Raw genomic sequence first — 27,500 nt, 5'->3', positions numbered from 1 at the left:
ATTATGCTATTTTAGTATCAACTGCTTCAGCCAAATCATAGCTTTCAGGTCACGTGAGTTATCATAAGTCACGTGACCAAAATCGTCTTCCCTGCACTTTTTTCTGCTGTAACCAAACATGCTGTCATCTAGAATCTGCCTGTTCTTCTGCCTTTAAAGGAGGATTTCTCACCGATGCCTGTATATGGCCGGAGCGTGAAGATGTCTGTTGGCCTTGTCAGAGCTGCACAGCTCGAGACGTCTCATAAGGTCATGACCCTCTTCGGCGAACACAAACAGTCCGCTGGAATGCTCAGCGTTCTGTTGGAGCGATGATTTAAAACGTCAGGTCATGGATTTGTTCTCGTCTAGTAGCGCTGCAGATGCAGTGGCTTCTGAGCACTCGTTCTATACAGTAAGTTCCTCAGAGGTTCTTCGGGATAAGGGTTAATGACCTATTTAAGCTTTCTTTACTTGGCGGCTTTACTAAAAAGAAACAATCCATTAGGGAGATAGAACGAGTAATAAATGATATATATAAATCGTTTTCTGGATCTGTGAAGGTGTTATAGTGTATACATGTTCATCATCAACTGCATGTATTCTTCATGGTCTTATTGGTCTTCATGGTTGTGTTTAATGTTTAATGTTTTTGTTATATAGCTAATCCATCCACTTTATTTGTCAAACAAGCCGATAGCTGCAACTCAGCGAGAAGGAAAATCGTCCAAGTCCAGCAAGCAAAGTTGTCAAGAACCATCTAGAAGATGTGAAAAATTTAGAACGAGTGTTCCACCTTAGCAAGCAGTGCTGCTGTCAGTCCAAATCTACCCTACTGTTTACTTACAGCTTAGTGACATTCAAGCTCAGAGATTAAATAATTCATTCTCTGTAAAATACGTCATCAAGCTGGTGACTGAGGACGAAGCAGATTTTCACAGGACGTAAGATTTTACCTAGAAACAACTCGCACTCATTACATCAAGGTGTCGGAGTTGGTAGTCATTAACAGATAGTCTAATTAATGTTGGAAAGAATTACAAAGCACTGATACTGGAGACTCCTTACACAAACCTTCACCGTAGGTTTAGATAACGAGTTGAGTGCGTTTTTAGATGAGTTTCTCCTCCAGCAGATCCATGAAATCCATAGATATTTTACCATTTGGCTTTTGTTAGATTTCATTTGTAGAAGTAGGAGGCGGAGTATAAATCTCAACCGAGCTGTTGGAATGCAAGAGCCGGAGGCTGTAATTTACTCGCGAGCGTCAGTGCGAACCTCCTGCTGCGTTTCTTTCTGATCAACGCGCAGGCTCCAGGATGATTTGGCCATTTGTGGTAATTGACTGGACTGCAGAAAGGAATTAGGCCGACCTCCGCGAGAAGGAACTCTTACATCATCCGAGTGCGCTTAGAGTTCCTGTGACTGAGCTGAGCGCTAACACTGGCTTGCGTCATCACGCGCACTCGTTTCTGGTTCTGAGGTCTTTTTTTCAGCAAAACTACTGGAGGAAGAGTCAATAACAATCCAATGAGGTCTGAAAGCACACACAACTCTCGAAGTGTGTGTGCGTGTGTGTGTAATCCATACGCACACCGTCGGCCGTCGCACACCTTACAGATTTTTCACCATCGCAGTGTTTCTGCTCACACACTGTTCAGTTCAGTGAAATTAATATCGCATGTCTGAGTTCATTAAGTAAACGAATCAGCACAGCGCCATTAACTTCACGCTAAAGGTCAACTGAGCCCAATTTTCATTACGGCTGATTGCTCACTAAAATGATTGAGCGAGAAATCCCGAGTCGTCGTTTACTGTATATCCCTGAGGCTTTAATACACAATAATGCAATAATCCTGGCTCTGTGTGTGTGTGTGTGTGAATTCAAATTTTGTTTCTTTAAATATTCAGCAGACAGCAAGTTTTAATGAAAACTAAATATCACAATTCACTGTGCTGCGTTTTCTATGAAACTATAAAAATAGAATTTTTTTTTTCTGCAGTAATCTAAAAGCCCCAGTGGCAGCCCACATGTGGAATTCCAAACAGCGAGTAATCAGAGCTGCTCGGGATCGAAGCCCCAGGCCCGGAGCAATGAGGCAGAGTTTACTTTAGTTCTACTAAATGTATTTCAAGAAGCGATTTACGTTTCCTAAAATATAATTATGGGGAAAATAAAAGGCTCTGATTCCAGCAGCTCTGTTTATCAGAGTGTGTTATGTTACGTCCCTGATCATGTTTCACGTCCGTAGGAACGTTTTGGGTTCAGAAATCCTGCAGACATCCTCGCTGAAATGAAATTCGATGAATAAATGTTTGGTAGTCGCATTTCTAAATGGCAGAAACACAACTAATGAGTCATATGATGTAGTCTTATTCATACTGAAATTTTTTATACGACACATTTCCATTGCATTTCTATTATTTTTATTTGAATTGATAAAGTATCGATACATATTTCCACCATACCTTATTTTTTTCTTGTTTTATTTTATTTGTAATTGTTTTATTTGTCATAAAGCATTTTTCAAATCAGCATTTTTTTTGTTTAATTTTATTTTGTTTGTAATTATTTTATTTGTTTTAAACGTTTTTCAGATAAATCACAATTCTGCTATCATTTTTTTTACTTGATTTTTTTCTGTTTTAGTTAATTTCATTTCTTTTATTTTATTTTGCCCTATATCATTTCCATTCAATTTCCACTATACTTTTTATTTATTTTTATATTTATTTATTTATGTTTTTTCCTTCTTTGTTTGATCGTTAGACGTTTTATTCCTCATACATGCCTTTTCAGATACCTCACATTTTTTCACTTTTTTTTTTGTTATTTTATGTATTTTATTTATTTGTCATAAACCTTCCAGCATCTGCGTGCTATATTTTAGGAACGTTTAGAGCTTATTTTTATTTTAATTGCCATTCATTTTATTTCTCAGATCAAATCTTAATATACTGCGACATTATATTTACCGCGTATACATTTTATATTTATATATTTCTATATCATTTTTTGGTTTGTTTTATTTAGACATCTTTGCTTGTTTTCATCATAATTTGTTCGTTTAACCAATTTATGTCTGTTATTTTTTATGTATTTATTTATTTTATTTAGCATAGTATTTTTGTTTCCCGACACAAGACCATTTTTTATATGGTTTGGCCACAATTTTCACATTTCATTCATTCTGCACACGTTACCTTTTACAGATACACGTCCAGCTCTCCACGTCACCGTCGTCTTCAGACGCCTCGCCACACCGTCGTCGTTTTTTTTCTGCACGCACTTCTCCTTTTAGTTAATAGAAACAGATTGTGGACAAAGCACTCAACGAGGCTGGGTAGAAATGAGATTTTACACCATGGCACAAACAGAAAATCCATTTATTTCGGACTCAGGGATTCTGAGAGCTAAAAGGGGATGTGCATTGATTACATTTGAAGCGCCATAATGCCTTGAGTGCTCGAGGGTGACTCCAAAGCCTTCAAAAGTAAGATGAAAGCGAGTCGTGTTTCCATTCCGCTGAGTCGTATTGCGAGAGAGTGCGGAGTAATGGTATTGGGGCCATCATATAATAATAATAATAATAATTCATTCATTCATTCATTAATTCATTCATCTTCTACCGCTTATCCGAACTACCTCACGTCACGGGCATCATAGGGCATCAAGGCAGGATACACCCTGGACGGAGTGCCAACCCATCGCAGGGCACACACACATTCATTCACTCACGCAATCACACACTACAGACAATTTTCCAGAGATACCAATCAACCTACCATGCATGTCTTTGGACCGGGGGAGGAAACCGGAGTACCCGGAGGAAAGCCCTGAGGCACGGGGAGAACATGCAAACTCCACACACACAAGGCGGAGGCGGGAATCGAACCCCCAACTCTGGAGGTGTGAGGCCAACGTGCTAACCACTAAGCCACCGTGACCCCATATAATAATAATAATAATAATAATAATAATAATAATAATAATAATAACAACTCTTCTGTTGTACTGTTTGACTCTAACCCTCATAACCCTCATTATTTTCTAACTCTCATTATCTCCGTCTTTCCGAGTCTTTGTGTTCGAAAGCTTGGTGCTTTTCTCAGCACGATTCCTCCGAGTCGGAGGTTGAAAAGCTACACCTTGGAGCACTCCTGGGTCTTTGTTGTGGGCTCTGCTGATGAAAGTCGAGTCCTTGGCCCAGATTCTCCACACATTGTGTTAATCTAGCAGCAGGAGCTGAGGCCCAAACTACGTACAAAGGGCTGGAAATAAGACAGGCTTTTGTAAACATCCCTTCTCCTTACACTTCTCCACTCAGCCCCCTTCTTATATGTTTTGTCCGTCTCAGGTCCGTATTGTATCGATGTGCTCCTTTGTTTTTTCATCGGTAAGGTGAACATTTCTGTTAGCCGCCGTTATCCACTGAACCTTTTGGTGAAGGAGTCTCCAGTGTAACAACACATAGATGGATAGCATTCATCTGTTCTGATATCCCAGACTGGTGGTTGAGATGCTGGTTTTAAGGAGCCATCTCAAACATAAGGGTTAATGGGCAGGTTTCGTTGCCATGAAAACCAGTATGTTTGGAAGAAATGGAAACAAAGGTTTGGTGCAAACTTTGGTTGCAGAGTTACAGTACGATAGCGACTTTGCTGTTTGTTAGCATAAAAGTTGACGATTTGGAAGCTGATCTGTTCGAGCAGACAAAGCGTACTGTACTACACCGTTATCAGCAGGCAGTCGGACGACACCTCGTCCAGAATTCCTGTCTGTTTCAGCTTCGTATCAGCAGCGGGTTTTAAATCTATAGCAGCTTTCTTTAAAATGTTTTCCAGTTCCAGAGTTATACGATTTGTTATATGATTCCTCACGCTGTAACTCTGCTAGTTTCTTTCCAAAAAGCAGAACGTTTTTGGTTTTTTCTCCCTCCAGGTTTTTCCTTCCCTCCTGAGTCTGCTTTTAATTAACCTGTGGAATGTCTAAGATTTGTTCAAACAGTGGTGGACTTTTTTCCAGACAACACACACAAACACAAACACACACACACACACACACACACACACAAACCCTAAGCCTCTGGTGTTAGTCTCTGTTTGCTAGTGAAAAGCACCCAACAAATTGTTCGTGTCCTTGAAGTGGTGAGCTTGGGTACAGCTGCTCCACAGTCCCAGCTTCTTTCGCATTGCGGGACTTGCGCTCTGCTCCTGCTGCAGCATCCAAACCGCCATTTTAACAGCATGTACCATTAGAGTTTATGGCTAACACCGGTGTAGACGTTAAGGCTTCTCTTGCTTTGCTTGCAATTAGTCACCTTTTATGCGCCGGCATGTTTTGGCATTTAGACATTTTTTTCTCTGCAAAGCATCTTGTCTAACCTTCTGGCCGTTTATTTATTTATTTATTTATTTATTTTTTAAATAAAAGGAAAATGAACACAACATCAAGGTAAATTATTTTTGCTGCATCGTAGATTAAGTCAGCAGCTGATTCCGGAAGACAAAAGATGCATTTCGCTTTGTGACCTCGTCAGCTACATTTTCTACCTAACGGGCATAAAAGTTGCAAATTGCAGCAGAATGGACTCGGCCTGAGCAGATGCGGAGTGTGTATCGATTTGTGTGGGTCAGTGTTGGACCTCGGGAACGAAGGCTCGTGAAACTGAAAGAGCGTCGGCTGAGATGGCGAGCAGAGCTGCATGGATCTGCTTGGCACTTAGGTGCCGTGTTAATGTGGATAGAAATATTTTTTCCATTGACTCCTGTAGAGGGAAAAGAGCATTTTTATTGATTCCAAAGTGCAACTGAAACAATTCTATCGATTGTCTGGCTTATTATAGAATTCTACACTTTTAGATGGCTTGAGTGTAAGATTTACAAACTGTATACTGGTTTACTGTAGAGAGCATCATTTGTTTGTCTGTGATCTGGAACCTTAAAGGAAATGCCAAAAAAAAACACACCCTGTGTGATAAATCTTTCACTTTTACTCCTTGCTAAAATGATGTAAAAGCTACAGATGATTTACTGTCTGAAGGAGGCGTGGCCACTGTGATTCAGTCCCACTGAAGGAGGCATGGCCACTGTGATTAAGTCCCACTAAAGGAGGTGTGGCCATTGTGACTCAGTCTCACTGAAGGTGTGGCCACTGTGATTCAGTCTCACTGAAGGAGGTGTGGTCTATTTGACTCAGTCTCACTGAAGGAGGTGTGGCCACTGTGACTCAGTCTCACTGAAGGAGGCGTGGCCACTGTGATTCAGTCTCACTGAAGGAGGTGTGGTCTATCTGACTCAGTCTCACTGAAGGAGGTGTGGCCACTGTGATTCAGTCTCACTGAAGGAGGTGTGGTCTATTTGACTCAGTTTCACTGAAGGAGGCGTGGTCTATGCAACTCAGTCTCACTGAAGGAGGCGTGGCCTCTGTGACTCAATCTCACTGAAGGAGGCGTGGTCTATGCGACTCAGTCTCATTGAAGGAGGCGTGGCCTCTGTGACTCAATCTCACTGAAGGAGGCGTGGTCTATGCAACTCAGTCTCATTGAAGGAGGCATGGCCTCTGTGACTCAATCTTACTGAAGAAGGTGTGGTCTATGTGACTGTCTCACTGAAGGAGGCATGGCCTCTGTCTCAATTTTTTTCTGAGGTAGGTGTGGCCTATGTGACTCAATCTTCCTGAAGGAGGCTTGGTCTATGTGACTTGGTCTCACTGAAGGAGGTGTGGTCTATGTGACTCGGTCTCAGTGAAGGGGGCATGCCCTCTGTGACTTGGTCTCACTGAAGGAGGTGTGGTCTATGTGACTTGGTCTCACTGAAGGAGGTGTAGCCTATGTGACTCAATCTTGCTGAAGGAGGCATGTCTCAGTCTTTCTGCCTCATTGTCACTGAAGGAGTCATGGCCAGACTGGAATAGGAGGTCTGCCATAAGTGATTCAATCTCAGTGAAAGAGGCATGGCCTCTGTGTTTGACTGTTCCCATTAAAGGAGGCGTTGCCCTCTCTATCTTGAATACTGCTGAAACAGGTCTAAAAACCCTGTTCTCTGATCACGTTTTTAAAATACGCAATTAATATATCCACCAGGAATAAAACAAAATATTGTACACTTTGAGACAATGTTGCACCACTCAGCTCAGAGGCTGCCATATTGGCATTGAGCCCAGTGTGTGTGTATGTGTGTGTGAGTGTGTGTCTGTGTGTGTGTTTGTGAGTGTGAGACTGGAACTCGGTTGGGTTTTCCTCTGAGATTGCAGCAATTCCCTCTTCAGGATTTGGTCCTTAATAAGAAGAGTGTGTAGAATGTGTAGAATGTGTGTGTGTGTGTGTGTGTGTGTGTGTGTGTGTGTGTGTGTGTGTGTGTGCCGCAGGCTGTGTGCTTGCTCCTGAGTGAAAGCTGGGACCAAAACCAACAGGCCAGTGGGAAAGACACTTGGCATGTAGCCTGGCACACACATGGCCAAGACGCTCAGCTGGCATTGTTCAAACAAAGCTCACGACTGAGCCGTCTGTTCTTTTTGGGCCAGAATGACCCACTTTATTTTATTTCATTATTTTTTGAAGTTATGTGTAATCTCTGTTATAAAGCTTTGTAATGCACATTGTAAAATAATATCTGTTTTTATAAACAAAAAATTAGAGAATGACATCATGCATTGCAACATTTCGTGGATACAGATAATGATTTACTGTAAAAACGAAAGGTGTGGTCGATACGTAACACTGCTGAGGGTTAAAGAGCCAGCAATTAGGAAGAAAAGCTTTAAACCTTCATCTCCGTACCTCAGATTAGACGAGTCTATAGTCATCTGTCTATGTTCAGATCTCCTGTGTTCTCCATCAGCGATATGGTTCTGGTTGTTCTTAGCAAATCGCTTCAAGCGTTCTATTGATTCGCTTACATTTTTTATTGAAGATAAATCATTCAGATGGCCTTCACAAGAGATCATGAAAACACACACACACACACACACACACACAGGATTGGATTCAGAGTCAACAGGGCAACTGGAATCACAGTCAACACTGGGGCAACTGGAATCAAGGTACACACTGGGGCAACTGGAATCACAGTCAACACTGAGGCAACTGGAATCAAGGTACACACTGCGGCAACTGGAATCAAGGTACACACTGGGGCAACTGGAATCACTGTCAACAGTGGGGCAAGTGGAATCAAGGTACACACTGGGGCAACTGGAATCACAGTCAACACTGGGGCAACTGGAATCAAGGTACACACTGGGGCAACTGGAATCAAGGTACACACTGGGGCAGCTGGAGTCACAGTCAACACTGGGGCAACTGGAATCAAGGTACACACTGGGGCAACTGGAATCAAGGTACACACTGGGGCAACTGGAGTCACAGTCAACACTGGGGCAACTGGAATCAAGGTACACACTGGGGCAACTGGAATCACAGTCAACACTGAGGCAACTGGAATCAAGGTACACACTGGGGCAACTGGAATCAAGGTACACACTGGGGCAACTGGAATCACTGTCAACACTGGGGCAAGTGGATTCAAGGTACACACTTGGGCAACTGGAATCACAGTCAACACTGGGCAACTGGAATCAAGGTACACACTGGGGCAACTGGAGTCACAGTCAACACTGGGGCAACTGGAATCAAGGTTCACACTGGGGCAACTGGAATCACAGTCAACACTGGGGCAAGTGGAATCAAGGTACACACTGGGGCAACTGGAATCACTGTCAACACTCGGGCAACGGGAAATAAGGTGCACATTGAGGCAACTTTTCATTTAGAGTCCTAAAGACATCTCTAGAGAAAGCTAGGCGTATTCAGAGTCAGGTTAAGCATCTATTTAGTGTATGTCAACTTTTCGGGTATCCTGTTAAGTGACATATAGTTCATAACGTTCAGGAGAAAAAAATGACTAAATTGATACGTCGATAGATTTTTGACCTGTTGTTCTTAAAGTTAAGTCTGTGCTTTGATCATAAGGGGAGAAAAAGTTTTACCATAGAAAGACGTCTCTGGCTGGAACTCGTGATACGAATGACCCTGTAGAGGAAGAGATACACGTACAAAGAAATATTTGACTTAAAATAACAGTCAAGACTGAGGAAAGTTTATCATTTCTAGTGTATACTGTACTTCTGTCTGCACCGGTTCTTCTGTGACACCAGTCCCGATTCTCTCCGATACTTCCTTTGCAGCCAGTAAACATTATTCTGCACTGCGTATTTGCATGCCCGCATAAGTAAATATAACTTTCAGAGGTGTGTACTCAATTCCTCGGTGAGTTTCTCTTCTCCATAATCCCCTTCCCTGCATCTCGGTGCAGACCGGTGCACCTTTATGTAAGCTTGTTGGTCCTCCTTCCCCTCCGAGCAGCGTGTATATCATAAATAATGAGCAAAAAGCAGGCCACCGGTAGCACGGCTCAAAAGTGAGTGGTACGCTACATCGCCGAAGGGACTGCAGTTATAAAAATGAAAAGGGAAAAAAAAAAGAAACAGAATAGTAAAAGAAAATGGTTATTAAAGAAAGGAACAGCGTCAGGCTTTATAATTTGTTTGTAGTACTAAATAAGCCCAGTGGCTGTTTAACATATTTATTATGCAAGCTTGATTTCACTGTTTGTCTCTTTCTTTTTCGGTTTCTCTCACACTGCTTCTATAGAAAAGATTTGTGGTGGAGAAAAGAGTCTTCAGTGAAGGAGGAGTAAAGTTCCACTAAGCAAAGGTCGGGTTGTTTACACAGTGCAGTTTTCCACTGATCTACATGAAAGTTCTCAAAATGTTTTCAATTCAAAATTCCAATTGCCCCAGTGTCATCTGTGATACTGTTTTCCCAGTGTTCACTGCGGTCCCAGTTGCCCCAGTGTCATCTGTGATACTGTTTTCCCAGTGTTCACTGCGGTCCCAGTTTCCCCAGTGTCATCTGTGATACTGTTTTCCCAGTGTTCACTGCGGTCCCAGTTGCCCCAGTGTCATCTGTGATACTGTTTTCCCAGTGTTCACTGCGGTCCCAGTTGCCCCAGTGTCATCTGTGATACTGTTTTCCCAGTGTTCACTGCGGTCCCAGTTGCTCCAGTGTGCGCCTTGATTCTAATTGCCCCGTTGTGCACCTTGATTCCAATTGCCTCAGTGATCCCTGTGATCCCAGTTGCCCCAGTGTGCGCCTTGATTCCAATTGCCCCATTGTGCGCCTTGATTCCAATTGCCCCATTGTGCGCCTTGATTCCAATTGCCCCAGTGATCCCAGTTTCCCCATTGTGCACCTTGATTTCAATTACCCTACTGTTCACTGTGATCCCAGTAGCCCCAGTGTGTACCTTGCTTCCTGTTATCTCAATGTCTACATGATTCCATCTGTCCCAGTGTGCACCTTGGTTCCAGTTGCACCAGTGGGGAGTGTGATTCCTGTTGCCAGAGTAAATCCAGTTCTCCCAGTCGTAACTGTGATTCTGGAGTTCACTGTAATTCCAGTTGTCCCAGTGTGCACTTTGCAGACCAAACAAGGCCATGTGTACTACGACGAACAATAGGAAGCCAGCATTTTTGGAGTTAGCCAGTTGAGCCGAAGGCTGGTGGAGGAGCATATTTTGAGATCGCTAACCCCCGGAGCATGTCGTGCTCCATTAAATTCCTCCCCACTCACACACTTGCATCTTATTTTAGCATAGTAAAGGAGATCCATTAGGCCAAAGCACACAAAGAGCACATAAAGTAGGTCTGAGTCCACTAGCATGAACTGCTTCTGTCTCATCAGCTACCAGAAATATGGATGTGAATATTCTATCATCAGGTTGGTGCAGGAGGCGTGGCCTTTCTGAACGCTGGTGTTAACGATGTACTGAAGTATTCTTCTGGATTTTTAGGTCATATTAAAAGGGTTACTTTCAGAATAAAAAGTTATAAGTAGATAATAAAAAGGAATGGAGAGAGAGAGATGAGAGATGAGGGTGAGAGGTAAAATCAGAGAAATAAAATAAAAAAAAATGATGGGACTAGAGAGAACACTGACTTTCAATTATGCTAACTCTCTCTTTCTCGTCTCTCCACAGCACTTTTCTTTCATTACTCACCCTAAATCTTTTATCCTTAATCTATCTTTTTTAAACCTTCTTTTATTATCCTCTTGTTCTCTCATTATCCGCCCCTGCATTCCTACCACGATGCACCCCTCTCTCTCTTTCTCTCTCTCTTTCTCATTCGTACCTCCTCTTCCTCTCTTTCACATCCATCCGATCTCTCCCATCAGGCGACGATAACGAGCCCAGATCTTATCTTCACGTCTTTTGAAGAACGCCCATACACACTAATTGCTCCTAAACGTGTCCTAAATTATCGCTACCCCACACAGTCTCCACCTGGATGAGCCTGATCTCATTTCAGATTATCCAGCCTACATTTAACCCACTTAGAAACTTAATATGCATTTGATACCCTGCAATGTGGGGCACGTCTGTATGAGTCTTCTTCACCCACTCAAATAGAAATGATATTTCCAGGCTTGCTAATTATGATGCTGTAACACCATGTGATCACTGACTTTTATGTTGCGATCATTTATATTGTGACTCACTCAACTTTTTTTTTTTTTTTTAGGGATTTTTTTTTCTTAGGGAATCTTCCTGAACTGTAATCCTGAATCATTGAACTCATTATCAAATACATTTATAACTATATATTTTATCCTAACTCAGTTTCCCAGAACGCAACATGACCTACAGACTACGTTTCCCAGAATCCCCAGACTTTTGGTTTCCTATCACACACATAAAAAGGAACCTTACTTCCTAACACACTGTGAAGTAAACCTTCAGTTAGCTTTAGATATCCTGAAACAGACATTAAGCAGACATAACAATTTGTAAAATAAACATGATCGTTATTACAGGTTTGCATCTAGACATAAACAGTTCTGGATGAAGTCATAAACATTCTAGATCGATAAGACAAAACAAAAGGCACCCAACAACGAAGGGATCCTTCATTTTGATCTGTAGATTTTTTTTTTTAAACCAAACTCTCAAATGAAATCTTCCTTGAAGAACCCTAACACAGTAAAGCATAAGAGTAGAACCTTTTTAGGAAGTGAAAGTAAATAATAACCAATCATTAGGAGTGTGTTCTTCAAGGGCTCTTCAAGAGTTCAGAGGATGATAAAGAGTACCAAAAATGGTTCCTCGTGGAAAGTACTAGAAAAACACATAGTTGTCAGATTCTACAAAGAACCTTCAAAGGTCCCCCTGAAAATCTCTTCAAGTTTGTATATTTTAAAGGGCTGAACATACTACTGTATACAGATACTGGCAAGTTTTACAGTTCGCTGGCATGAGATCAGAACCAATTGGAAGAAAAAGACGTTTCCTGTGGATTAGTGCTGGCATATGGCAGGGGAAATGATAGATAGTCGTGTCCCTCAATCCAGCAATCATCTGCTTCCAGTTTTAGATGATCAGAGCATTAATCTGATGCTGTGATCCAGAATCAGATCTCTGTCGAGACTGACGCTACAGCCAAAACCTCAGAATCCTCAGATCCGTTTCTCAAATACAGGCAGTCGGGAAAATATGCCTGCATCTGAATAAGATCGTTTCTGTCCGTCGTTTTTTTCCCTCATTCGCCTCTCTATCTCTCTGTTCTTCAGCGTTTATAAAGAATACTTTAAGAAATCAAAGGTATCTATTATTTGTAGAAGCTTTGGAACATTCGGTTTTAATATATTTATCTTTATTGTGTCATTGTAGTATATTTCACCTGGTAAAGTGAATTTAAAATAAAAATAGAAAATTCCTTTTTGCGGCTGTTGCGGCGTCTCATTCGTGTTAAGTGTAAACATGTTGCTATGAAAGCTGTAATTTGTCTGTCTTCATCTTCTGGAAATTTGCTAGATTGCTCTGAGCTTTTCCACAGCAGCTCTATCTCGTTCTCATCCATTTGTTGTTCTCGATTAGCGCGAGTGTCAATAGTAATTTTGCCAAAACCAATGCAGAGAGTGATTTGTGCTTAAATAACTGCTTTATCGATATGTGGCTTGTAGCGAAAGAACAACAGAAGCAATAGAAGTCAATGAAAATAATTTAGCAGAAATAGTGCAAACCAATGAGGCATGGTCAAGACTTTTCCAGAAAGATAAAAAGCTGCACCATGTTTGATCGTTGAGGAGATATTGTGGTTCATCGGAAATGTCTTTCTCTCTCGGCAGCCTCGGGTGTATTGCGTGCGAGCGGGCAGACGGAGATGAAGCGAGTAGTTGGTGATAATGCCACGCTGCCATGTTACCACCAGCTTTGGCACGCTGATACCTCACTGCTGGACATCGAGTGGCTGGTGGTGAAACCCAATGCCAAGCAGAAAGCGGTGAGACAACACACTCACACACACACACACACACACACACACACTCACACACACACAGTGCCAGAACCTGCAAAGCAGCAATCACTTCATGGAAATTATGACCGTATTCATCTCTGCGTTTAATGAAGGTCCACATCATGAGCTTCGGAACATTTAAGCCCCCCTTCAATTAGAAGCCTTGCTCATTTTTCTCTGGCCCGAATGCTGGCTTTTCCTCTTCAATTACTTTTATGAAAGGATGATTCAGAACTGGCAGGCGCTCCCATTTTCCATTCCGGTTTGACCTTTGGTTATCTAACACACTCACTTTTAGCTCAAGTAGAGGAATCTCCTGCTCTGTGAGGCTGTGCATTTCAAATAGTCTGCTATTGATTATCCATTGTGCCACAGTGAAGCTGTAAAGAGAGCAAACAGACAGCATGGCTTCTCAATTTAACACAAAACAAAAGCTACGTCAAGGCATGTGTCCAGTTGTCAAAGTTTAAATATAACAAATAAAAAAAAAAACAATGTAGAGATGTGATCAAATACACTTGAACTTAATGATCAGGCATTTAAAAAATGTTGCAATGGGCATGGCCTAATATTAAAATGAGTATAATATTCGATCATCCTCCAATTACTAGCTAGCAATTATAGCATTAGAACACAAGGCTACGTGAGATAATCTTCACTCTCTTGGGTTCTTGGTTCTGGTATGAAACCATTTTCTGGTATGATATCTAGTGGCGGAGCCGCCACCTGACGGTTTGATATAATCGCAAAATGTCACACTGATATTTGTTTTGTGCTGTAAATACACTCAATATCGTCAATTGTGTGTAAGGTTACTCCGAATACACACAATGTTCCTCAGAGGAAATATAAGTGACTCTGAGCACTGCACCAAATGTGTATGACTTACTTGCAAGAACTGAACTGAATTTCATTTCATTCGTAAGCAAGTGATACACAAAGATAAAGCTCTATTAAAGACTCTATTAAAAACGATAACTACATTGGCGCCATTAGCATTCACCTCTATATTAAGTTACGTATATAGATCTATTTTGGTAAGATATGACTGGGGAGCATCATCAGAAATTTGCTTTTTGTTTAGATTAACTCCACAAAAGTATGGGTGTACAGATTCATTTGCACTTCTGGTATCTCTGCAGGTGATCACCTACTTTGCCGGGCGGATTTACGACCCGAACGAGGGTGAGGAACGGAGGTTGACCCTGGCGGGTGATTACCTGAAGGGTGATGCCTCGCTGATGATTAGAGACCTTTTGGACACAGACTCTGGGGAGTACAGCTGCAAGGTGAAAAACGGAGGGAAGTACAACTGGAATACGGTCGACCTCATCGTCCTGGGTGAGTACCTACGGACTCGCTACAGATTAACCTTCAACTCTTCCATGGCCTCCAGTCATTTCTTTAGAGCTAAAATCCTTTTCCATTGCTTGGGTGTAGATGGGAAATCAAATTGCCACAAAAAAAATTCTGTTATCTCCAGTATTTTTACTTATAAATATAAATGGTCCGCTTTTAACCCCCAGCAGAAGACACGACGTCAAGTCCCAGGAAGTGACAGTCTTGTATCAGTCAGTTGGCAAGCTGAAAATAGCCCTCTTGCCCCATGGCACCGTGACACAGTGGCACTTGCCATCACAGTGGAATGTCACTTTGATTTATGAAAAAGATATTTGAATATTACTTATGATATGACAGAAAGGCACAATGGTGACACAACAGGGAACAGATTTTATTAAGAAAGCAAATGTAGATACTTTTATTTAGTTGACATTAGCTTTGACATTCCACAACGATAAATATTAACTATAAATGAACAAAAAGTTCTTGAATGAATATAAATGCCTATAAAAATTACTAGATTTAGATAAAAAGACGTAGACGTAGACGTAGATAAAAAAAACTTACTAGATTCTACACAGTTGCACTAGGCACTCACTCACTCACTCACTCACTCACTCACTCACTCACTCACTCACTCACTTCTACCGCTTATCCGAACTACCTCGGGTCACGGGGAGCCTGTGCCTATCTCAGGCGTCATCGGGCATCAAGGCAGGATACACCCTGGACAGAGTGCCAACCCATCGCAGGGCACACACACACACACACTCTCATTCACTCACGCAATCACACACTACGGACAATTTTCCAGAGATGCCAATCAACCTACCATGCATGTCTTTGGACCGGGGGAGGAAACCGGAGTACCCGGAGGAAACCCCCGAGGCATGGGGAGAACATGCAAACTCCACACACACAAGGCGGAGGCGGGAATTGAACCCCCAACCCTGGAAGTGTGAGGCGAACGTGCTAACCACTAAGTGCACTAGGCACTATGTAATAAATCATATACAGTAACATGGGTTAATTTAAAAGACATTTGTAAGACCTCTTGCCCACCGGAGTGTCGTTGGCCATCTTCCTCCACCAGAGTGAGCACCTTGTAGCCTTCCTCTTCCTCTACGTAAGCAAAGCTGTGAATGTTGAGTGCATGAAGTGTCCAACATTCCACACTTGTGTTTTTTGCTTAAGCAAGTGCATCCTCTGGTACCCAGACGTACACTTCTTCTTCTTCTTCTTCTTCTTCTTCTTCTTTTTCTTGGCGAAGGTCGTGCATTCTTTAATCCAAATGCCAACAGGTCACACCCATACTGCACGGTATCGATGACTTCGCTTCTGATATTCTATGCAGTATGCGCTACACCGATAAGATCAACCCTTTGAGCACTCGCTTATCGATGCTTATCGTCTTGTGATAACATGTCACCACGTCATCTCTGCGTATCACGCCACAACATGTGTTAACGTGTGCCTGCTTCAGGTTGCTGAATCTACTCTCTCTATAAAGATGCTCTTAAGAGAGCGCTGGCAAATTTACGCATACATTTCTACATTCTACGCTTTGCGACGACACTTTCGATTCGGCGGGACGGGGCATTAGCGTTTGTCTTGTTCAACACGAGGATAATGGCTTTGGCGCAGAACCGAGTGCTTCCTCCTCCTCCTCCTCTTCCTCTGTGTAAGTGATCCTGACAGGGGAGAAGATGGAAGGGCCACCGCTGCCCGGCTCCACTCCGTTAATTGCATCCTGCAGCGAGAGCCTGAGAGCATGCATTTCTGTACTCCAGACTCAGCACAAACCAGCCTGAGCCTCGGAGCAGGGACGTGTGGGGTTTATGGTGTAGGGGTGGGGTGAGTGATTCGGTGATTGGCGATGCGGTGCAAATAATGGTGAGCTGGTTCTCCTTTGCACTTACATATTAAATGATCTCTGCGGAACCCTGCAGCCTCTAAACGGTACTTATGGGAGAATACGGGTAGATCTGTGCAGGTGTTCAGAAATCCTATAATTGCTTAATGTTTTACTTTAGTTTATGGCATTATCACAATAGTTTACTATCAAGTTTCTACAGGTTTACCTGCTTTATCTGGTCTCCCTGGGCACTTTCCTTACAGAACAGGAACCTCAGCAGAATTTCATTCAGGATTAATATCATCCTGGAGTACTACAGCATAAGACTTTCGTTCTCCAGAGGCACCAATGTGCTAACGACAAACATCCCTGCAGGACAGGGGGTTGGTGGCAGCGATGGTTGGGTGGGGGATTGGACGGGGACAAATTTTTTTACCACAAACACTTGCTGGAATGCTGATGCAAAGGATGCTAGGCTCAGTGTATAAGCAAAAAGTAAATATAAACTGTAGACTTTGATATTTAAACAAAGGGAAGCAGGTGTTTAAACATAAAGAAGAATCTGACAAACATATGCTAGCTTGCTAACAAATTCTTGCTAGCATTGTTCATGCTGCCTATTAGTCTTGTTTTGTTTGTTAGCTAAAATTTAAACATCAGCAAAGAAATCTCAGACAGAAATTTTTCACAAGATAGACAGTTAGCTTTTAAGCTTATGATGGTAACCTAAAATCTATCTTGAGTGTTTTCTCCCAAACCTGAAGTATTTTGAATCCCACGCAACATGAACAGACTTGTTGAATAACATCCTGGTGTCGTTTGCGCAGTCAAGCCGTCCAAACCTCGCTGCTGGATGGAAGGAAGGCTGTTGGAAGGCAGCGACCTGAAGATGAGCTGTAAATCTGCAGAGGGATCCGACCCCATCCAGTACAAATGGGAGAGAGTGCTGGAGAAGGGCAGATATATGGGGAAACTACCACCTCTCGCTCTCCTGGGTAGGAACGTTCATGCAATTGACTGTAACTTCGTCTCAGCTTCTCCTGTCCTGAGAACCAGAACTGTAACCTGATGAGACTGACAAGTCATGTGAATAGTGAATATAGTGATTATAGACTTTACAACATGTTCTCTATTAACATTTTAACATTTATACGAGACAAAAACAAACTAAAGCTCTTCCAGGGCTCTAGGAAGATCTCAACTCAGGTAACAATCCAGCACATGAACAACAGCAGAGCAACCCTAAGAAAACATATAGTGCTGTTTTAGAGATTTTCTTTCTAAGAAAGTGTCTGTTACAATCTGTTAAAGTGACTTATACAACAAAACAGCCTGGAATTGTTTTTTTTTTTTCTAAAAATACTGTGTTTTTAGACCTGAAGAACCCGGAGTTCGTGACTCTGAGGAACCTGAGCCGAGAGAGTGCAGGCATCTATAGGTGCACAGCCAGCAACGACGTAGGAGAGGAGAGCTGTACTGTGGAGGTCAAAATTCACTGTAAGTAACTGTGTGTGTCTTTAAGACCCACTCGAGTGTATTCTGTACATCACAAATGCCTAAAGATTTATTCTAAGAAAACGCTGATCCATCTATATGTAATAAAAAGCTTGCTTGCTTTAACACACCTCCTCATTTTGGTGCTACAGCACAAAACTGGCATGTTCATGATATCGTCAGCTTTTAGGGTGTGTGTGTTTGTGTGTGTGTGTGTGTGTGTGAGAGAGAGAGAGAGAGAGAGAGAGTGTGTCATTAGCATAGAAATCTGTATAGAAGCATTTGGGAAGTTAGTGAGGAAACATTAATCGGCGTGTTAGAAATAACGCTGCTTTATTGAAGCTGAATGGTGGCCTCGGCTGCTTGATTAATGGCTTGTTGTGTTTGCTGTGTATTCTCTCGACACCATGTGACGGATGGCTTTAGATACTCGATCCACAGCGAGCCGGACAGGGGCTCTGTTCGGAGGTTTAGCCGAAATTGCAGCATCTCTCAAAGGACCGGTTTAAATTCACATTTGTGAGCGAGTGTGTGTCAGTCAAGCTCATTCCGGTGATATCACCGTGCATCTAAATGCTAATTGTCTGAACAACGTGGAGCTCAGGCGCTAATGACGGAGCACTCGTGATTTGTATAGGTGTATTTTAGAGATTTACTCCTCAGAAGGGTTTGTAAGAAAGTTTGAAGCCTGATGACGCGATCGCTCGGACGTGACGACACGTGTGGCGTTTTTTTGTCCTTTCCAGACGTTCGAGGTATGGGAGTGATGGCCGGCGCTGTGGTAGGCGTGTCCTTGGGCGTGCTGCTCCTCATCCTCATCGTGTGGCTGGTGTTCCGCAAGAAGGAGAAGAAGAAGTACGAAGAGGAAGAGACGCCCAATGAGATCAGGTATATACAGTATACTCTAGAAAAGTCATGAAATAATCATGAATCATAATTTTGAGGATTCAGCATCGTTGTGGGGAAATTAATGAATATTAATAAATATTTAAATTCTTTAAACTCAAAGCCTTTATGGCGTTATGTTGTCCCTCTGAGGCAGTTAAGGATTAAGAGAGGCTACAATGGAGAAGGAGAAGAGATGAGAAGAGAGATGAAGGGGTTAGAGATTGAGAAGAGAAGAGAAGAGAAGAGAAGAGAAGAGAAGAGAAGAGAAGAGAAGGAGATTAGATGAGATAGAAAAGTGAAGAGAAGGAGAAAAGAAGAGAAGGAGATGAGATTGAGATGGAAAGGTGAAGAGATGAGATAGAGAAGAGAATAGAGAAGAAGAGAAGGAGATGAGATTGAGATGCAAAGGTGAAGGGATGAGATAGAGAAGAGAGAAGAAGATAAGGAGAAAAGAAGAGAAGGAGATGAGATTGAGATGGAAAGGTGAGGAGATGAGAAAGAGAAGAGAATAGAAGAGATGGGATGGGAATAGAAGGAGAAGAGAAGAAATGGAAAAGAGATGGGATGAAGGAGAGAAGAGAAGAGAGGAGATGGAGAGGAGAAAAAAGGAGAGGAGAAGAGCTGAGTTTGGAGGAGAAGAGAGGAGAGCCATCAGTGAAGTGGCTGTTCACCTCGTTGTGTTTATGTGCTTGACTTTATGGTGCTGATGATGGAACAAAGCGGAGGCTGTAGCTCTGAAGCAGGAACAGTGTTATGAGTCCTTTTGGCTCCTGGTCCTCAGGGCTTTAAAGATATGGGATGATTTATAGTGATATTTAATGAAATGCTGACACCGCGTTGTTGAGGACGCCTGTCTTCTGCTGAGTGTGAAAGTAGACTGGCAGGACTCCCTGCTCTCTCCCTCTCTCTCTCTCTCTCTCAAGATGAAATGCTTTCATGTGCTTGGATTTGAGATATCATTCTTCCAGAAAAAAGAATTATTCTATCAGAAAATATTTTTTTCTCTCAACCTTCTCCTCTCTCTCTCTCTCTCTCTCTCTCTCTCTGTCTCTCTCTCTCCCTGTCTCTCTCTCTCCCTGTCTCTCTCTCTCTTTCTCTCTCTGTCTCTCTCTCTCTCTCTCTCTCTCTCTCTCGCTGTCTCTCTCTCTCTGTCTCTCTCTCTGTCTCTCTCTCTCTCTCTCTCTCTCTCTCTCTCTCTCTCTCTCTCTCTCTCTCTCTCTCTCTCTCTCTCTCTCATGGTTTATTAGGGCTATAAATGCGATAATAGAAATGATGTAAGAGTCATAATGGCAGTACTAACTATTCAATCTTTTCATCTTTCATTGTCGAATATCATGGAATGTTTTTCAGTTCTGCTTAAAATCAGGACACACAAATTGATCAGTGACAGAAAAACTTTTGCTAATCCTATAAATTTCTAGTATAGTTAACGTTACACGAGATTAAAGGCTTAAAGTTGAGATGCACACAGCACAACTTACTGTACTAATATTTATCCGTTACGTTTGCTTTCTCCCATCAGGGAGGATGCTGAGGCTCCCAAGGCCAAGCTGATGAAACCCAACTCTCTCTCCTCCTCACGCTCAGGAAGCTCTCGCTCAGGGACATCGTCCACCCAGTCCATGGTTCCCAGTGGTGCCCCACGTGCCCACAAACCTCACCCGCCCCCTCCCACGGCGGGGCCCCTGAAAGATGGCATCCAGCCTTCCACGTTGCCGGCCGTGCCCCCGGCATACACGCAGGTTGCCCCAAAGCTCCCGGAGCCTCACAGCAGCCCCAAACTGAACCCAGGGAACCTGGCACGGATGGGCGCCATGCCAGTGATGATCCCAGCTCAGACCAAGGCCTTCCAGACTGTCTAAGGATACATGGACATCATCATCCTCATCATCATGATCATCATCACACGCATTCTTGTATACTGATTTACTCCAAGGACACGTTTGAGCACCACGCCAGCGATGAAAGTCAAACCAAAACATACACACACACACACACACACACACACACACACAAACTGTGAGCCCAATCAGGCTCACTCCATCAAGAGAAATAAAGCAAGTAAAGACGAATAAAAAGGGAAATAAAGCCTGAAGTTGCTTGAAGCGTCTCTAATCGCTGTGTCAATAAAATACCACACATGGGAAATAAGAAGCGATTGCCCTCTTGATGTGGACAATAAATGAAAGCGGTGTTTTCCCTTAACACACGCCATTTGTTTTCCGCTTTGATGGCAGCGCCGGGATTCTGCATGGCCGGACAGAACGGTTGATTTACTTCTAACAAGGAAGTGAGGAAAGAAGGAGTTTCTCTTCCCCGACTCGAACTGACGAGCAGCTCAAGGTGTTAGCATGAAAAGGACAGCGTTTAGAGGCAAGCGAGAAGAAAGAGGCACTTGTTCCAAACACCTGCTCAGTCGCCGTAACACGTCTGGCTCCGGACCAGGAAGTGAAATGACAGTGAATCATCTACGTGGCTGATTTGTAAATCTTGATAGATTTTTTTTTTATTTCATTACACAACATGTAGAGTGAGGTTTTTTAACACGACAGTAAAAACAGCGTCTTTATTGATATTGAAAACAACACTATCATGCTGCCAATCTTAAATTCGCCCGAAACCTTGTATAAAGTCACAATGCTACGTATAACGATAAGCAAGCTATCAATGAATATGCAAAATAAATAATGAAACACCCCAAATCTGACATTCCCTGTCTCCCCCTCCTCCTCCTCCTCCTCCTCCTCGTCCTCCAGCAGCCAATCAGCATCGTCAGAAGTTGCGGTTAAAAACGAGGGCGGAGTTAATGTCCGTGCTCTTTCTTACAAACTTCGTTTATATGAAATCGAAGAAATTTGTATGAATTTTTATCGCATGCCATGCATTTGCATATTGGAATCTGATTAGCTTTTATAGTCGGTATGCATTTGCATATTGGAATCTGATTGGCTGATACGATCGGGTATTGTTTTTTTCAACATTTTACAGTGCATTATTATTATTATTATTATTGTTGTTGTTGTTGTTGTTTTTTAATATTTTTACGTTCTTGAAGCCCACAGTTGGATTTTTACACTTTGCTACTGACCAATAGCAGTATCCCTTTTTTTTCCCCCTCTCTCGCTTAATTACGTCCTGAATAATAAATACAGAAATTTTTTCTACATCGATTTCACTTCCTGGATTCGTTTTTCTGAATCATTTCAAAGCAGATCCGAGTCCTAGGTGATTTCACAAAATGTTCCTTCTCTTGCTTCTCACCAATAAGGAATATAATATGAAGCAGTTCTGAATGTTTTGATGGTATGTGATGCATTTTTATATTGTTTACATCCAGTTACTTTTGATATGTTTTAAAGTAACCTATATTAATAACGGAAATAACCGATTAAAAACATTTACGTTCTGCTTTGTTTTCTGTCAATTCTGACCTCGTTTGACGAGGTTTTTTTAAAAATAAATAAATAAATAAATACAGTATATAAAATCACATCGCTTATCCTAAAGGTTAGATTTTGGGCATCGATTGCTTTTTTGTTGTTTTTTTGTTTTTTCGGGGGTAAAACAGCGCACTTTCAGGTTGTGAATTCAAATCTCACTGTCAAAAAGAAAACCACTCCAAGCCCCTGTGAGAAAGTTCAACCTTAACTGCTTATTCTTGCTTCAAATGAATACGTTTCCATCCATACTTTCGCATTCAGACTTGACCTAAATGGGTTGTAATTTTATCCCAGACCTGCACGCCGTCAAAACTATGTCACGCTTTCCGCTCTGCTCGCTGTATTTTCGGATGTTCTACATTTTTGCGAACATTTACAGCTTTATTTTTTTTTTAATTTCCTTGTACGATAAACCCGGTTAAATCCGACCTGCTCCCGGATGCCAGGCTTTAATAAAACTCTGTGTATAATACGTTTTGTTCCCCTTGAGACGCTTTTGTTATTTCCAGCTTGTGCCTTTGTTGGATGAAATAGGGCTGGGATGAGGATGACTCCGAGTGAAGAACAGGAAGTAGACAAAGAAGATTTTGACTCAATTTGCGACGAGAAAATTTTAATATCTGGGTCATGATGACTGATCTGTTATGATCGACATTGTTACGACCCGAAAGTTCATTATTTTCCCATAATTTCATGCGTCCTAAATGTTTTGGTCGATTTGCCAAAGATTCCAATGTTTTATTTATTATAAATCATAATAGTTTTTATCTGAGTTTTATCCATTTAGCTTTACATTTTGCTGTATCAACACTTTCTGACCAATCAGAAGTCAGTGTCAGGTCTGTGATCTAGGCTCAAACACAACCTTAAATAAAATATGAATAAAGCGTTTAATTTCCTTTGAGACGGTTTTCGAAGTCGCCGCACCTACGTCCCGTTTCGAAGCTCTCGCGATGATCCGAGAGCACGGAGATCATCCTCATTTCTTCGCCCCAGTGAACGAGTTTAGAGTCTATTGAGTTGGAATTTCAGATTACTCGCACAAGCGATTACTCCAAAGCCGATTTACGGAAATTTAGGTCTAAAAAGCGATCTATCCGAGTCGAAATCTTTTAAAAGAAGCTTTGAAAGGAAGCGAGGAAAAGAAGTTACCCCAAGGAAAAGGAAGCACTTTCATGTCTCAGCTTCAGATGTTACTCAATATCAAAATCCACAGTGTTTCTCTGGAAAGTGAGTCAGAAATTTATGCTGAAAGTTTTTTTCAGTTCTCAATCAAATCAGCACAAAAAAGCGAAGCAATGAAATGGATTGGCTGGAAATCTGGAGCTGGATTTCTTTCTCTTTTTTATTTTCTCAGATCTCAATATGAGACGTGTTGATATGAGATGAAGAATAAGCTTTTCACCTGGAGTGATTTTTATTTAAAACCAGAAAAGGAACTAGATTCCAGTTTTAAAGTAATCCCCTAGAAATTTTTCCTCATCGCCTTTTTCCGGTGTGAGCAACATAAATGTTTTATCGTCACCATCTGAGTCGTCTTTACGCTAAAAGTACTCCAGAATATCTGTTTATTTTTCTTCTATAAATAAATACTTAAATGCTTCGTTTTATAAAATTGCATCTTTAGCGAAATTCAAAGATAAACTACGTTAATTATTAACCAGCTTTATGTAACTATTCCTACGCAGAGCATTAGAATAGATCTAGGTGGTGTTTAGTGACCACCAGTTTGTCCCTGGACTCAACCCGGTCCAGAGTGTATCCCAGATCCACCGTGTCTCCGACCGCTAACGATGAAATGACGGATATTTGATGGACTCTAGCATGAAATCTTTGCCTAATACAGTAATGCTATTAAATTCCCTATAAGTGCTTTATTTCATTTTATTTCATTCACTCGATGGAACGATTTGAATTCACAAACATTCCTTTGTTCTAAGCATTCAGTTAAAATTTTTAGCGTCTGAAATACTTTTAGTTATTTATTTATTTATTTTTTGCTATTTTTCTCAAACTCCTGCATGTTTGCTCCGAAGATCCACGTCATTGTGTGTATGTGTGAGAAAAAGAATAAAAAGAACTGACAATAAAGAAGAAAAAAAAAAGTCTTCGAATGAAAACGAAATGAAACGATCCCGATCCAAGTCCAAGTGGGTTGTAATTGTATCCTTAATGCAGCATAAAGACGTTTTATATCGCTCATAAGCCGAGGCAGAGCGTTAATTATCACGCATTTGCATCCAGAGCTCTCGCTAATGCATCGAAAAGCAACAGGAACGCATGTTCAAGATCTCGCAAAGGTTTGTTTTAATGCCTCAGTGCTGATACAAGTATGTCGTATATCAAGAAATGATGTTAAATGCATTTTTTTCATGATTTTTAATGACTCGACTCTTGCTATTACTGTGAATAAGAGTTTTATATTTGCCTTTTTTTTGTTGTTGTGAATGACGGCGGAATGAACTTGCGAGTAAGCGTGAGACGGACCCGCTTCGTTCTGATTAAACTCTTGTGTGTATATAAAATTACATAATCTGTGAAAAATGTATATTTGTACAATATCTGACTTACTCTTGGGTTTGTAATAAAGCATTCAAAGGCAAAAGGGAAGGAAGACGCTTCAAGTGTGTTTGTATGCGTTTCAACTCATTTATACGTGAACCGTTCATTTATTTGAAATATTTGTAAAATGATCTCGGGTCAAGGGGCACGGTGGCTTAGTGGTTAGCACGTTCGCCTCACACCTCAAGGGTTGTGGGTTCGATTCCCGCCTCCGCCTTGTGTGTGGAGTTTGCATGTTTTCCCCGTGCCTCGGGGGTTTCCTCCGGGTACTCCGGTTTCCTCCCCCGGTCCAAAGACATGCATGGTAGGTTGATTGGCATCTCTGGAAAATTGTCCGTAGTGTGTGGTTGCGTTAGTGAATAAGAGCGTGTGTGTGTGTGTGTGTGCGATGGGTTGGCACTCCGTCCAGGGTGTATCCTGCCTTGATGCCCGATGACGCCTGAGATAGGCACAGGCTCCCCGTGACCCGAGGTAGTTCGGATAGGTGGTAGAAAATGAGTGAGTGAATGAATAAGTAAGTAAATTTCAGGGAAAAAGTCTTCTAATATTTTAGATTTTTTTATGTTTTAATAATTTTGTATTTAATACAGGTTTGTGAAGCTGGAAAAAAATATATATTGAAAAAATAAATATAAAAAAGATCTAAAAACACAAAAGCGTTTTTTTTTCCTCACAAATGTTTCTTCAAAGTAAATGTTGATGTAAAACCCATTTCTGCTCACTGAGACGCTCCAAGTGCTTGTTCGTCTAAAAAGCGTCTAAAATGTAGTTTATCATTAAATACTAAAATCCTAACAGAGGGAAAAACACACGTCTCACACTGAACACCAGCTTGACTCGTTTTAGATCAGACTCACATTTAAATTCTGACTGATTTATAGAGTCTTGTATTTTATGTGAATTTTCAGGCCAGGGATAGAAAGCTAAAAGGCTTTTGTGATTGATGAACATCTTTAATACGTGCTGCAGTGACTGGATTTCTTTTCTTGTCTAGAATAAAAGTTTAAGGATCAGGGATTCATTCAGCATAAAGAAAGAGAAATGTTCTTCTTTGTTAAAAAAAAAAAAAAACAGATCCAGATTCAGACTTTTAACCCGAGCTACGAATTAGTGAGAGCAAAAGTTCCTTTTGTTCATTAAACTGTTCCTTCCAGCAAATCCATCATGGATTTATAGCTCCAAAAAATAAAAATACCCCCACCCTCTCTGTACAGAAACGTTCATCCATCCGGAGAGTTTCCTGCTGAAAGGAGCTCGATGATCTCCCGCCTGCTGAGAAGAAGAAAGCATCTTCATTACACATTCCTTAATCCAGCAAAGACGAGGTCATTGTTCTGTCTTTTAGCCAGTGCTGCTGTCATTGACGTCTCCTCTGCACATGCTCTGATCAATAGCACAGGGCCAGAGGCTTCGCTTCACCTTTCACTAACACGTCTGATAAATGGAGGAAGTGAGAAGTTCAGAGCGCTGAGAAGAGACGAGAAAAGTTCTTAACATTTTAATCGAACAAATACTGAGAGTCTGCACCTCAGGGCTGATAGCATTATTCTGAAAGATGATACAGGAGCATCTCTCTCTCTCTCTCTCTCTTTCTCTCTCTCTATAGCTCTGGGACATTAAAATACAGAGTCAGTATGCCCTCTACTGGACATAGAAGCTCAAGAACCGCAATGGACTTTTAAAAAGAATATTCCTGGTACATTCATCTATCCATCCATCCCTCCATTCATCTATATTATCCATCCATTTATCCATCTATTTATCCATCCATCCATCCATCCATCCATTCATCCATCCATCCATTCATACTTGCATCCATTCATACTTCCAAAATAACTCCATCCATTCAATCTAACTGTCTATCTTCTTCTCCAACTGTCCATCTGCCTAGCCATCCGTCCATCCATCCATCCATTTATCCATCCATCCATCCATTCCTTAATTCATCCATCCATCCATCCATCCATCCATCCATCCATCCATCTATATTATCCATCCATTTATCCATCTAGGTTACCAACAATTTATCATCAGCATTCTTTTAACCCATCATACATCCATCCATCCTTTCATACTTCCAAGTAACCCTAAATCCATCTGACCATCTATCAATCAAAGTATCTTTTCATCCTTCAATCATCCTACTGTCCATCCACCAATCCTTCTATCCACCCAGCCATTCATAGTTCCTAATAATTATCAATTCATCTGTCCATCCATTCATCCATCCATCGTTACAAGAAAAATGTAACACTGATTAAAGGCCAGACGTCACAGACCTTTTCATTGAAATTTTCCACAACATTTAATAAAAGTTTGACAGATCTGTCCAAATGAACAACTAGGTAATCTAATAAACACAGAGGATTTTCTTATCGGTATGGTAACTGACTTTTTGGTCCAACTGAGTTCAAACACATCTTATAGCTTCCCGTTTAACAAACACTTACAGACAGATCAGAGTCTTATGGAAGCGGCTCTCCAGGTCTTATTTGATTATAACTCAGGAAAGAGCAAACATCAGATTCCAGATCAATCAGCTCTCATGTTGCAAAAGCATCCGAATCTGAATAAGTTGAAGAGA

General features: G+C 41.5%; 1 protein-coding gene across 1 annotated transcript in view; it reads left to right on the top strand.

Moving 5' to 3' along the window:
* Window positions 1-25,004, top strand: part of LOC132863686 (CXADR-like membrane protein) — a 42,004-nt gene extending 17,000 nt beyond the window's left edge. The window contains exons 2-7 of the mRNA XM_060896632.1: window positions 13,167-13,321; window positions 14,479-14,677; window positions 17,360-17,527; window positions 17,907-18,029; window positions 18,773-18,914; window positions 20,437-25,004. Of these exons, the coding sequence (XP_060752615.1) occupies window positions 13,167-13,321; window positions 14,479-14,677; window positions 17,360-17,527; window positions 17,907-18,029; window positions 18,773-18,914; window positions 20,437-20,776 (1,127 nt within the window). The 3' untranslated portion in view covers window positions 20,777-25,004. The remainder of the gene's footprint in view (window positions 1-13,166; window positions 13,322-14,478; window positions 14,678-17,359; window positions 17,528-17,906; window positions 18,030-18,772; window positions 18,915-20,436) is intronic.
* The last annotated feature ends 2,496 nt before the right edge of the window (window positions 25,005-27,500 follow it).

The sequence above is a fragment of the Tachysurus vachellii genome, chromosome 20 (assembly GCF_030014155.1).
Source record: "Tachysurus vachellii isolate PV-2020 chromosome 20, HZAU_Pvac_v1, whole genome shotgun sequence".
NCBI classification, from domain to species: domain Eukaryota; kingdom Metazoa; phylum Chordata; class Actinopteri; order Siluriformes; family Bagridae; genus Tachysurus; species Tachysurus vachellii.
Note: the sequence above shows the minus strand (reverse complement) of the source record. Positions and strands in the feature narration are given on the sequence as shown.